Here is a 14,206-nt window from a genome sequence, read left to right as displayed (position 1 = left end):
CTTCCATCCAACAACCAAACACAAGCCCAGGTTTGGTGCAAAAGTGCAAACAGCCAGAACCCGTTCCAGGGAAGCAACTCTCCTGTCCACCAGCAAAAATCCCAACATAAAGGCATCAAGCTGGGGGAAACAGATGTATCCACCCTGGTTATCGCCAGGGCCTCCAACTTTGGCTGCCACCTAACCCACACTCTCTGTGGAGCCCCTCCCCTGGGCCTGGTCCAGCTTAGAGCCTCAGAAACCCCATCCCACGTACCCAGACATTTAGTATTTAGTATTTATTTATTTATTGTCATTGTCAAGAACAATGAAATTGCGTTTGGGGCTTCCATACAACCCCAAAAAAAGAAGAAAATAATAAATACCCCTTAAAACCCAAGTGTACATATTTAACCCAGTGTGACTCCAATGCAATAAGACAATCCTTAGCAATAATGTTCGTAGAAATTGAGACAAAGACCTGAGAAACATGACAAAATACAACAATGCAACCCATTCAATATTATTGTACTGTGAGATATGATATCAGATATGATAGTTATCTATTTAAGAAAGAGGGGGGGGGGGGGCAGGAGGGGGAAGAGAATAAAGATATGATGCACCAATGCAGACCAGTTCATTGCTATTAAGAAGTTGGATATGGTTATTGTCCGTGAGAGGGGGGCAGAGAGTTCAGGAGCCTCACAGCCTGTGGATACAGGCTGTTGGCCAGTCTGGATGTTCTGGCCTGTATAGACCTGTACCTTCTCCCTGAGGGCAGCAGATGGAAAAGGTGGCGCGCAGGGTGATGTTGGTCCCGCAGGATACTGTGCACCCTCCTCAGACAGCGAGTGGGGAAGATATTACTGATCTCTGGCAGACTTGTTCCAATAATTCTGCCAGCTTCTTTCACCACCCGCTGGAGTGCTTGCTGATCGGCCTTGGTGCAGCTGGGGAACCACACTAGAAATCCATACGTCAGAACGCTGCTGATGGCACAGTTGTAGAAGTTCAACATCAGAGATCTGGGAATGTGTGCGCTCCGCAGTCTCCTCAGGTAGTAGAGGCGCTGTTGGGCCTTCCGTACAACTGAGGTGATATGGTTGCCCCAGGACAGGTCCTCGGTCACAGTTACCCCCAAGAATTTAAAACTGCTCACCCTCTCCACCGCCTCACTGCCAATGAAGAGAGGCAGATGGTTGTTATGGCCCCTCTTCCGGAAATCTACAATGATCTCCTTGGTCTTTTTGGTGTTTAAGACCAAGTTATTGTCGTGGCACCATGACTCTAGTTGTTGCACCTCTGTCCTATAGTTTGTCTCATCATTGTTGGATATAAGTCCGAGCACTGTAGTGTCATCTGCAAACTTAACAATGAGATTGGACGCGCAGGAGGAAATACAGTCATGGGTGAAGAGAGTGTATAGCAGAGGGCTCAGAACACACCCCTGTGGGGCACCGGTGTTGACCACAAGGGTGGAAGAGGTGTTCTTACCCACTCTGACACTCTGTCTACGGTTAGTGAGGAAGTCCACAATCCAGTTGCACAGAGAGGAGTTAAGTCCCAGTTGGTGGAGTTTGGGACGGAGTTTGTATGGCCGGATGGTATTAAAAGCCGAGCTGTAGTCTACAAAGAGGAGCCGTGCATAGGTGTTCCTGTGTTCCAAGTGCTTCAGTAATGTGTGCAGCACTGTGGCGATCGCATCCTCGGTTGACCGGTTCTCCCTGTATGCAAACTGGTGCGAGTCCAGGGATGGTGGAAAAGCAGCTCTGATGTGTTTAATGACCAGTCTCTCCAGGCATTTGGCGGGAATGGGGGTGAGTGCCACAGGTCTGAAATCGTTCAGACATGTGACATTTGACTGTTTTGGGATGGGAACGATGGTTGCTGCTTTGAAACAGGATGGTACCAGTGAACAGGACAACGAGGTGTTATATATAGAGGTGAAGACGTCCGCCAGGTCCGCAGCACAGTCTTTTAGCACCCGGCCCAGCACTCCATCCGGCCCGGCCGCCTTCCTGGTGTTAATGCTCCGGAACACACGCCTCAGCTCATGAGTGCTCAGGACCGGAGCAGGGTCGGTTGAGGGGAGAGGGGACAGGACAGGGTCGGTGTTCTCCCTGTCAAAACGGGCATAAAAGAGATTTAGATCCTCAGCCAGAGTAGAACTGTCGGCTGAGGGTGATGGTGTTCTTCATGGTCCAATGGTCAATGCAGCATGGATGTCTTCTGATTCATTCTTAGTCTTACCCCTCTCTCAGGACCAGTGTGCATATAGGGACCCTACCAGGGGCAAATTACCATTGAAAACAGAGCTCCTGGTATCATTTGGCACCATATCCCTCCACCATGATAAGGTGGAGATTCGTGGAGGAACATTACATCAAGTAGTTCCTGAATTATCTCTAAACATGTCCATGAGTTAATCAGTGAAGAAGCAAACGTATCACCTGTGTAAAGGAAAGCGAGCCTCATTCCTGTGTTTGTTCTGGTATATTGTGAAACCAGTTCGGTGAGTTTCTTTTCAGGAAACTGGAAACCTCCCAAACAGCCAAAGCAAAACTTTCCAGCTCAGTATAAAAGAGCATCCAGTCAGTCAGTCAGTCAGCAGGTGTTTCCAGTGCAGGTACAGTTGAGTCCTTCTTTTCTGAGCAGTCTGAGCTCTTTAATCAGAGGACAACCAGGACTCAGCATCTCTGCTGTAAGTCTCTGATTCTTCATTTCTCATTTGTCTTAGCAGCAGCAGCAGATGTTGTTTCTGTTTTACTTTGAAGAAGGTTTTTCTTTCATCTGTCACATCAGAGATGGAGGATGTTGCAAAGAAAGAAGACATGAGAGGAACATGATTATTTTGTGTTCTTATTGTGAAACATCTTGGGACAGATATGACATTATTCAGATTTTATGTCAGTGAAAGTGTTAAGTTTGCAGTACTGTGGTAAAGCTGAGAGGGGTAAACTTGGACTGGTGAAGAGTAGCTGAGCTGTTTGCATACATTTAATCAGACATTGTTTAACTGTAAGGTGCTGTTTGAGTTAATTCACCAAATTCTAGGTTTTTTGGGTTTTCGTAGTGGCTGGAAGCTGGAAATATGTAACATCTGAATTCGGTCGGCTAAATCCACAAAGAGCAGCTTCAGCTGATCACAACCTGGATACAAAGAAAACCTGAGTAGAGCTTCCAGTACAGGGTCTCATTTCCAAGTCGCCCACGCTGCCCCACTGCACCTGGGCTTAGAGTTTCCCCACCTGCCAAATCTCACTTTGATGCCTGATTAGGATCCTGTGTGTCTACATTCAATAGTCTTCAGGTTTATTAGGCTCAAGTCTTATTATCTATTAATCAGTATCAGCAATACATTTTCTCATTAATATTTTTAAAAATCAGTCCTGAATAATCCACAAGAAGCAGAGATGATGTGATGCACAGTGAAAATCCCAAGAGCTGATGTGATGTGACACATTCTGTCTCTCCAGCTCAACATGTCCTCTGATTTCTTTCTAGGTCAGAGATGGAGACGTGGACAGACAGTCAGGGTAAAAAAGTATGTTACTGTATGATTCATATGAGATATGTCGATTGTTTGATCTTAGCCTCTTGTAGTAACTTCCAAACCAATAATAATAATAATTACTGCAAATGACTGCATAAAAAAATCAGCTTGTGTTAAAATAATCTGAAGAGTTTCTGTTTGGTCTCTCAGATTTACCCAGTGACTCAACAATCACAGTCAAATCGCATCGCCCTGCTGATCAACATTGAAACGTTTAATACAAGTTTATACAAATGTAGAGCTGCGAAAGATGAGAAAGTCATGCAAAGTCTACTTCAAACTCTTGGATATGAGGTAGTGAGATGTGGGGACATCACTGCAAAGGTAACTTTTAAAAGCAGAAAAGGTTTCTTCACTTGCACCCAGTTTTACAAACTGGTTAAATGATCCAGTGACGGATTTCTTCTCACAGATGATCGATAAACCTCTGAAAGAATTTTCTGAACACCCAAAACTGGCCCTCACAGACAGCGTGTTTGTGACTTTGGTGTGTTATGGAGGCACGGGAACTGAGGAGTTTGAAATTGACCAAATCTTTCAGCACTTAAACTCAAAGAACTGTCCTGCACTGAAGGACAAACCAAAGATCGTCATTATTCACGCCTGCAGAGGAGGTGATTCTCATCTGTCCTCACACACCCAACAAACAGCATGAATGAATCTTCAATGAATTTACTGTTAATATTTGTTCATTTGAAAAGGTAAAAGATCGACACGTTTCAGTAAGTCTGTGTGTTTGTTTCAGTGGGGGAGGAATCGGTGGATTTACTTGATAGGACACAATTTGTGCCCACAGACGACATCGAATCTCTGTCAGTGAACTCTGTCAAAGGTCCTCGGACACACAATGAAAAGGATTTCATCATTTTTCATTCCAGCACCACTTGTAAGTGCACCACCCTCCAATAAGTAACATTTAGAACAATCAAACACCGCCTAACTACAGATATGATCTGGTTCTGTTTGCTTGCAGACACAGGTTCATACACTCATGAAACATACGGTTCTGCCTTCATCCAACACATCTGTGAGGCTGTCAAAAAGCACTGCCTTAGAGATGACATTGAGGAAATATTCAGAACGGTAAGTTTGGCAAGTGGAATATATGGAATACACAAATACATACGACATCTATCTATCTATCTATCTATCTATCTATCTATCTATCTATCTATCTATCTATCTATCTATCTATCTATCTATCTATCTATCTATCTATCTATCTATCTATCTATCTATCTATCTATCTATCTATCTATCTATCTATCTATCTATCTATCTATCTATCTGTGTGTGGAATCATGTTAAGTGCAGTCTAACCAACAGGTCATGCAAAGCTTTGAAGAATTCCCATCTGAGCAGATGCCAACCAAAGAGAGAGACACTCTGACAAAGCGCTTCTACGTGTTTCAAAGTTAGTGTTACAGGTTTTTGATGTGACTTTAAGATATTGTGTTGTTTTGGGATGACAGGACACACGAGACTGCATGAAATGTTCAGTCTGGTTTATTCACATCGATGAGCGACTGATGGAACTAAAGAGCAATGATGATGATGATGATGAACAAAACAGAAAAGCATCCCACAACATTACAGTTTTTCTCAGTCGCTTTGGTGCGTTTCTCAGATCAGAATTGAAATTCTCATAACTATTAGTTCAACCTCCACAACACTCAGTCATTTGTGCACATCATAGTAGCAATTTCTCCTCTCTCTGAACAAACTGCAAATGATTTTGGACATGAATCAGTTGCTTCCATACATTTCCCTCCTGCTTTCTGACATTTCCATTTGCTTATGTCATGTCAGTCAAAAGTAATCATACCTATGGATGCTGAATAGTCGTTCCCAATAAAACTAATAGTCATACATCCATTGCTTGAGTCATCACACACAAAATTGTTGAACTAGTTATCACATGCCAAATATTGGCCATCTGTCAAGCAAATCCTATACCTTTCTGTATCATTGTTCCTGGAAATGTCTCCGAAATTGAACAATTGATCTCGGGTGAATTACAGCTGTCACTCATGAGGAGGCGTGTGAAAGTTTAGTTGTAACCAATGACAAACAACTTGTTCACTGTCAATTATGGATGAATCCTGTGAATCCCCAATTGGCAAGCATATATAAACTGCGCAGGAGCTAGTGTGTACCATTTCTACACTTCTGTGACACAAAATGGAAGATCAGCACCGTGGAAGAGGGGTGAAGATGCGGGGAGGAAGGGGAAGGGGAAGAGGGAGAAGAGGCAGATATAGGCGGATTCCCAATGAAATAAGGGCTACAATTGTGGACCATGTTGTCAATCACAGCCTCACCATGGAGGAGGCTGGTCGAAGGGTGCAACCCAATATTGGAAGAACTACTGTCAGTTCAATCATTCAAACATTCCGTAGGGAAAACAGGTATGCAAACAGTAATACACTGTACTGTACTGTGCCATCTCAGACACATCACATGTTACTGTACTGTATTTGCAATTTCACAAAAAGTTCACTCTGCACCACATAGGATTGTAAGACAACCTCGCGGAGGCGGAAGAGGGCCCCTTTTTACCCCACAGCAAGAAGAAGCCATTTGTGCAATGGTCATTGCAAACAATGCAATAAAGCTGAGAGAAATACAAAGCGCTGTCATAGAGAATTACACGGTATTTGGCAATATTGAATCTGTTCCAATTTCAACAATTGACAGAGTACTCAAGACAAATGAAATCCACATGAGCAAATGGCCCTGCTAGCAGCCATGGATGCAGCATGTGACGACATCACAGCAGGGTCCTGCAGAGGATGGATTCGCCACTCCAGGAGATACTTTCCTCGCTGCATTGCGAGGGATAACATCTGTTGTGATGTAGATGAAAATATGTGGCCAGACAGACAGGAACGTCTGGATGTGCCAGAATGATTTACTGTACTGTTACATGTGCTGTTTATTGTTCACATTAGTGCACAGCTCTACCAAATGGGTGATTTTATGTTTACATGTATTCTACAGTGAACAGGTGACTGTAGCATATTTTTCTTTTGCACACTTCTGTAGGATTACAAACACTTCTACACAATGGAAATGTGAAACGTACGTATTCAGTGTCTCAGTTACTCCCAAGACTCCCATAACATCTACAGTGACTTTACTGCACATTTCAGATGGCTGTACAGGTAGGCCATAGTGCTGTCGTCAGCATTTTCAGGTGTCACCAATTGTTTTTGCAATGGGAAACACTGAAATTATAAACTGTCACAGTGGAAACATGACAATGCCATTTGACTATCTTGTTCATAAAGATGGTGTCAAGACTTTTCATTTTGATGGCACTGACAGTTTCATTGACATGGATACTTGCTTTTGAGGTATGGATAATCAATTCTGTGCATGTGACGTGCTTTTGCAGGCTATCCACTAGGTTTTGCAGTTTGCACTAATTGTTTTGGGAAATGCACTAACTGCTGTGCAAATGTTAATGGTGTTCTGAGGAACGCACCAAAGCGACTGAGAAAAACTGGAATTTCCCCGTGGACAGTTCTGTGTGGCATCAGTCCATATGAGAGTCCTCCATGATCCCACAGGGCTTCAATAATGAGGTCCAGGCTCTGAGGAAGCCGGTGCATGGCTCACAGTGTTTCATTGTGTTTGTGTTTCATTGTGTTTGTGAAGTTCACCTGATCGACACACCAGCTGTCAACAACTGTACCATCCGTGCTCCAGTTATGTTGAGTCTTCCCAGGCACCTCAACCCCTACTCACATCTTGCGTCTCAATGGGTCACATGATAGAGTGAGGCAAGGTTTCACCATAGTTTCATCCAAAAGCTCTGCTGATAATGACCCACACCTTTTTTTATAACTTGGATCTTGTGATGAGGCACATGATCAATAGTGTGCCTATGATCCTCTTAAGTGGACAACTCCCACTAGAGTTTAAACACCAAAGGAGAAACCTCTTCAAAAAGCTTCATGAGGTCCAGTCGCCGTCTTCCAAAGCTGCTTAGATCGAATAAACGGTAAATGGACTGGTTCTTGTTTAACTCAACACAACGTGCCTCATTCACCTTTTCTATATAAGAGCTTTCTATCTAACATGCACACATATTTATATTCTGATGGATGCGTCGAATCCATCAATCTTCTTCAGTAGTTTATGTAGACTAAAAATGACCATGACAAGCAGAGGACGAATGTCAGCACATCAAAGTCTCTTGGTGGCTTTACTGCTTTCACTCAACTGATATATGAGGAAAAAACACTTTGACTTCCTACTTTTGTTCTGTTTCATTCAAAAAAACAAAACATGTAGGTGTTGTGAAAATTGTAATATTTGATTTTAAAAGAGCAATTCTGATTCAAGATGCACCTGAAGAAGTGAAGCAGTGGTCTGCAGGAAAGGAGTCTCTAAACAGGTATGAACAGATCCCTTCACTCAGCCTGTTTGTTTTATGCAGATGTAAGAGCTACATGAAGTCTTCCCTCTGTGACAGTATGAGTGATGATGTCCATGTTAGCATGTTGCCAACGACTGTGCTGGTTTCACCCCTCCTCTCCCTGCAGGGTGGAGCCTGATGGCGTCCGACGGGTGAGCTCGGATCTGAAGAAGTGTACGTTTGATTTTATGATGATTCTTGGAAACAAATCCAACCGTCTTTAAACTACTGTGTCGCTCATTCATATCTCTGATATCAGGAGTCACCATCAAAGAGCCGATCAACGAATAGATGATCGATCAATAACTGGATTTATTTGTTCTCTCTATCAGATTCCTATCAACTCACAATCGACCCAAACACAGTATACAAATGGATCCAGCTGTCTGACAGCAACAGAGAGGTGATGCGTTTGAATGCACAGCAGCCATATCCTGATCATCCAGAGAGATTTGACCGCCCTCAGCTGCTGTGCACAGACGGGCTGACTGGTCCTTGTTACTGGGAGGTTGAGTGGAGTGGATATGTTTCTATAGCAGTGAGCTACAAAGGAATCAAACGGAGAGGACACAGTGATGACTGCTTGTTTGGACTGAACAGTCAGTCCTGGAGCCTGGACTGCTCTTACTCTTACTCTGTCTTGCACAATAACACAGAAACCTTCATCCCCAAAGACGTTGTCTCCAACAGAGTAGCAGTGTATGTGGACCATCCTGCCGGCACGCTGTCCTTCTACAATATCTTCTTGGACTCTCTGATCCACCTCCACACCTTCAACACCACATTCACTGAACCTCTGTATCCTGGATTTGGAGTCTGGTCTCATAATTCTTCAGTGAGAATAATGAAGCCGGTCCATGTGCACTGCTCTCCTCCAACAGAGTAGCAGTGTATGTGGACCGTCCTGCCGGCACAGCAAACAACCTCTATCCTGGATTTGAAGCTTGGTTTCATAATTCTTCAGTCAGTCTGTGCTTAGTTCAGTATAAAACTCTGAGAAGCACTGCTAAATAGACCTTTCAGTCTGCATCTTGCACTCAAAAACACTTTCAGATTCATGGATTCAATGATTTAATGTTTTAAACTCCTCTAAATGATTCCTTCTTAATTTCAATCCGTTGAAGATTGAAGCTTCCAGCAACCGTAGAGTGTGAGCCAGGGTCCAAGCTGGACAGGTCACCAATCTGAGACAGGGCTGACATTAACTTCATTCCACTAACTGCATGTCTTTGGACTGTGAGAGGAAGCTGGAGCACCCAGAGAGAATCCAAACAAACAAGCTGAGAACATACAAACTCCACACATGAAGGTGAAGCTGGACTCGGGACTTTGTTGCTGTGAGGTGACGGTGCTGACCTCTGCACCAAAGCTCTTCTGACATGGGGCTGAGAAAATATTTTGCACTGCTGATCAGAAAGAGAAATTCCTGCTTGAACAATGTTCTTTGTGTGATAGAGACTAAATATATATTGATCTTCAGTTTTCTTTACTGATGTGCTTTGTGTGAAGTGTGTTTCTTCTGCTTCGAGTATTTTAAAGTCACTGATACAACAACCACGTTTTTCCTCACCTGGAGCCTTTCAATGAGAGCTTTAGATGAGAAATTCATCATGATGTTTAAATTGAATTCAACTTTATTTACACAGCACCAAATCACAACAACAGCCGCCTCAAGGTGCTTTATATTATAAGGTCGACCCTACAATAATACACGCAGAGAGAAACCCAGCAATCATATGAAGTCCAGATATGTAATAGTCATTAACATGATCAGAGCCACGAGTGGTTTTAATCTCAGGAAGTTTATACAACAACTTGTAGCACCAACTGTAGTTAAATGAGGCTGCACAACATGAAATGCAGACTACAGAATTTCACTTTAATAATACTGAATGAGAGGAGCAGCAGCTAAGTCGTCTACATAAACCTGGAACAGTGTTTATTGATAGGCTGCGGACACTGCGCTGGTTGCCTGGGGTCAGGAAACTCTCAGGGTTTGCCTGCTCTCGTTGTGCCTAACTGAGCTAGTCTGGGTAAACAGGCACAACATTCACTGGCTTCATCTGGACTGAACCACGGGGAGAACCGGTGACAAGAACACTCTTCCTCCTGGAAGAGGGAGCATGGCTCCTCATCCTCCCACCACAACCACACCAATGATGAAGCTGGTTCATTCATGGAACTGTCTGGAATGCCGAATAACAGGAGCTCTTACAAGCTGGGCACCAGCGTCACAGCTTGAATGCTGGGTGGCAGCGGTGATGGTGGTGACCTGGGTGACCGGTGCAATAAGACTGCTGACTAAGAAGGCAGCAACAGACGAACTCCAGAAAACTCATCTCCAGTCAACCAGGGAACACATGATGGTAGGTCAACATAGACTGACACAGACACTGAGGAATAAACAGCACTATTTAAACACCCGAGGGTCAGAGGCATCAGGAGAAACAAGAGTGTAACAAGACGCAGGTGAGGATCATCAGAAGCAATGAGACAGAAGATAAAACTAGACCAGCAACCGTCAGGACGTCAGAACCTTTAACTAGGGGAGCTGACACGAGAGGACACGATCGGAAAGGGAACAAATTAAACTCTGAACCAGGTGAACAACATTAGTGCAAATACTTTGTGTTACAAATATTTTTCAGAGTCACCTATTTTAATGCAGCCCCTCACTCTGACAGTGTAATTTCACAGGATTAACTAATTTATTTGGATCACGTTTGAAATGTCATGATTTTTGCTGTAGATTAACAGATGGGAGCATTCAGACCACTGCAGTAGCAACAACCAGTTTAGTCAGCGCTACTTTCTCCTGAGATGAAGCCAAAATGTTCCTTTCTTTCTTTCCGTGTTTAGAAGCATCTGGACCTGCTCGTCATCACTCGTGTCCACTTCTTACACTTACAGTGCATTTTTGAGGAACACCTTTACTGTGTATATATCACGGTTATTATAGTGAACTAATATAATCTGCATGTGAAAAGCCTTTTGGTTAACTAAAACAAAAATAAAAACTAGACCTGAAATTATTTTGTGAACTTGGAAAAAAGAAAGATTAACGGTGGAAATCCCCGTAGTTTCAATATTTGTGAATTTGATCAAAACGTTCAAAATGTGCTTTATGAGGCTTTATGAGGCTTTATGAGGCTTTATGTGACGTTTGCCATCCAGGCAATAATAATTAATAAAGACTAAAACTAAAACAGACAATGACAGTTAAAAATAAATATTCTTAAACATTGCAAACTAAACTGAAATGATTCAACTCAATCTAAAAACTTATTAAACCTACATTGAATTAAAAGCCAAATGTGATGGTCTCTGTCGTCTCCGGCTGATTTCTCGGTTTGTTTGCTGTCTGTCTCTGGACTTTAGTTTTCTCTCTCTCCTCTGTCTGTGTTCCTTTGTTGTTGTTTGTGTTCCTTTGTTGTTGTTTGTGTTCCTTTGTTGTTGTTTGTGTCATTCTTCACTGGACTGTTGAATTAGTGAAGCCCTGGCTCCTCCTGCTCAGTGTTTGTGCTGCTTCTGATGCTTCAAGATATTTGCTGTGTGTTTCTTCTGTGTAGACTCCTGGTTTTGATCTTCCCAGGTGTGTGGTAAGACAAACCCTGAGTTGAGAGAGTGTTGTGTGGACTCCTTTCCTCCCTGGAGTCCCTGGAGCACTATACGCCTCCAATGAACTTTACAAATCATATATTTGAGTCCAACCTGCCTACCAACACAGATACACAAAGTCAAAATATGTAATGTAAAGCCTTAAGACTGCATTATAATAAACAACTAAATGTTCCAAAATGCAAAACAGAACTACGAATGTTGAACAACCTTAAAAGTTCAAACATTATTAATCGCACCAAATCTCAACAACAGTCCCCTCAAGGTGCTTTATATTGTGAGGTAGACCCTACAATAATCAGACCCAAGATCATGTGCAGCCGATATTTTACAGAATCTGTCCTCTGTGTTGGAAAGGCTGTCAACTGTGTGTGGGAGCCCCCTTGTGGCGAGAGGGCACAGGTGCACTATTGAACACATGTTCCAGGGATCAGAGTTTGAGCGGACTGACTCAGCGGGGGATGTCGACACACAGTGTGAGTCGTGCGCGTTGCTAAAGAACTGAGTGGACGTGGAGCCCTGCCTGGAAAGGACAGCTTTAGTCTTTTAGGCATTTAGTGGATGTAGAAGTGCAATGTGTATTGGCCTGTTCACCTGTGTGGCTAGTTCATGCTGCTAATGTTGTACACAATAATAATAATGCACACTTTGCATTGATCCCCGTGGGGAAATTCACTCAGTGAAGCAGTGGGCAGACACCAGTGCAGCGCCCGGGGAGCACTGTGTGGGGATGGTACCTTGCTCAGGGGTATCTCAGGGTAGCCGTTCAGGGGATTCGAACCCCTGACCTTACGATCATGGGGCGACCGCTTTGGTTGATTGGCTGTTTTGTGTTGTTGGGTGTATTGGCAATTAATGTCATGGACTGTAAGGTTTTCTGAGTAGTGCATGGAGATCTTCATATCGGAATTTCCATTTGTAGTTCTGGTCAGACTGGAAGAAAGCTCATGAATCTTAATTCATGACTTAAATGTTTGTTATATTCAGTATTTTGTATATGTTCTGCTCTTGTTAGCTAACAGCTAACAGCCCCCCCACCTACGAGTTCTTGTACATCCTCTGTAAGCCTGCGGTTGCATTACTGTGCTGCTGTGCTGCGCTGTTAAGCTACAGAATCACAGTAAAGACGGAATAACCTTATTTGTGCGTCCTGTGTGTTCTGACACCACAAGGTGAACACCACTGCTATTCAGCCAACGCCGATACAGTCCTGGGTTCAACCCAAATTACCTCAGAATCAGAACAGAAGCAGAAAGAATGGCTTCTAAGTACACAGCAGATTGTCTCTCTCACTCACTGTCTGACTGCTACAACTATCACAGCCGAACATAAAGACAGGTTCAGATATGCTTTTTTCCCTGCTGTCAAATAATTGTGTAGTTATCAGTGAATTCACTGTCACTGATGATTCCAGGGAATCCTCTCCTCCCCAAACTTTACAGTCTGAACGGGAAACTTGTGCAGACACTGATGTGGAGAAGCCAGCCGTAAAAGTCACTGTCTGGATGTACTTGTACTTGTAACTGCACCTCTTTAGTTTCTTTTAACACCAGCAGATGTTTCGCTGTTCATAAAGACTCTTAACAGGTTTCTGTCTGGCTCCACCCACTGATGCTGAACTCAGCCAATGAGATGGTCTCTCTGTGAAGAACTACAGCCTGATGTTGAGGAGAAGGCTGTGCAGCAGAGAGGCTGCTTAGTCTTTTCATTCTGCTGAACTTTGTTCATCTGCTGTGTGACTTCAGCACCTGAAACATGTTCCTTTATCTGTTTGTACTTTTCTCTCACTGCATAGGTGAGTGTTAGAACACAGAAAAGTCTCATGGTGACAAGATTTGATCAGGAAATAAAAACCAGAGGAGACACAGAGATTCAGGGAGGAGCTGAGCTGCGACTGAAGAGCAGACGAGACAGAGAAACCTCCACATTCAACACAGAAGATTCAGTCCAACATGTTGTTGTTGGGCTGTTATGAAACTTCTCTGTTAATCATCATGATTCTAACAGGTACATGTGAAAAAACTTCATCCTAATATTTTAATTATTATTCACGATTTCTTTGTATAATATTTACAGATTTCTGTTTCTTTAGGTGTCAGCTGTCAACAACTCACTGCCAGCAAAGCTGAAGAGTCCAGTTTGGAAGGCAGCACAGCTACTCTGTCCTACAGATACTCCAGACAAGCAACTGGAGGTGATCAGTTCTACTGGTATCGACAATATCCTGGAAAACCACCAGAGTTCCTGACCTTTAACTTTGGAACACAAAACACAACAAATTCCAAACTTTCTGTCAGAATGGTCGATGACAGAAATGGTCTGAACCTTCAGATCTCCTCTGCTGCAGTGTCTGACTCTGCTGTGTACTACTGTGCTGTGAGGCCCACAGTGACAGGAAACAGCAAAACTCTGTACAAAAACCTTTGGAGCAAAGACAACAGAATACTCCACAACATCCACTAGAGGGAGCCACACACTGTTAAACCTCTGATTCTTGTGTCATTGGACTGATGACAAAGACAACAGAGAAATGAAGCAGTAAAGATCAGAGACAGAGACAGAGCTGCTGTGGAAGCACAGAACTGTTTGATTGGTTGAGCTATTAAACTGGCCCCGCCCACTGAAGCTGTGCT

General features: G+C 43.3%; 1 protein-coding gene and 1 long non-coding RNA gene across 2 annotated transcripts; both read left to right on the top strand.

Annotated features, from left to right (window-relative positions):
* Positions 1 to 2,560: 2,560 nt before the first annotated feature.
* On the top strand, positions 2,561 to 9,448 carry LOC145421717 (caspase-1-like). The gene is made up of 10 exons (XM_080292388.1): positions 2,561 to 2,680; positions 3,484 to 3,523; positions 3,683 to 3,856; positions 3,945 to 4,146; positions 4,278 to 4,418; positions 4,506 to 4,615; positions 4,859 to 4,946; positions 7,883 to 7,934; positions 8,083 to 8,129; positions 8,288 to 9,448. Exons 2-10 carry the CDS (start codon positions 3,491 to 3,493, stop codon positions 8,839 to 8,841), a joined length of 1,401 nt encoding a protein of 466 aa, XP_080148514.1. The 5' UTR covers positions 2,561 to 2,680; positions 3,484 to 3,490; the 3' UTR covers positions 8,842 to 9,448.
* A 482-nt stretch (positions 9,449 to 9,930) lies between these two features.
* Positions 9,931 to 13,805, top strand: LOC113010390 (uncharacterized). Its single transcript, XR_003270330.2, has 3 exons — positions 9,931 to 10,557; positions 13,369 to 13,580; positions 13,666 to 13,805. It is a non-coding gene; the product is annotated as an uncharacterized LOC113010390 (long non-coding RNA).
* Positions 13,806 to 14,206: the final 401 nt, after the last annotated feature.

Source organism: Astatotilapia calliptera, chromosome 18 (genome assembly GCF_964374335.1).
Source record: "Astatotilapia calliptera chromosome 18, fAstCal68.1, whole genome shotgun sequence".
NCBI lineage: Eukaryota > Metazoa > Chordata > Actinopteri > Cichliformes > Cichlidae > Astatotilapia > Astatotilapia calliptera.
The sequence above is the reverse complement of the archived record's forward strand: the minus strand, read 5'-3'. Positions and strand labels throughout refer to the sequence as shown.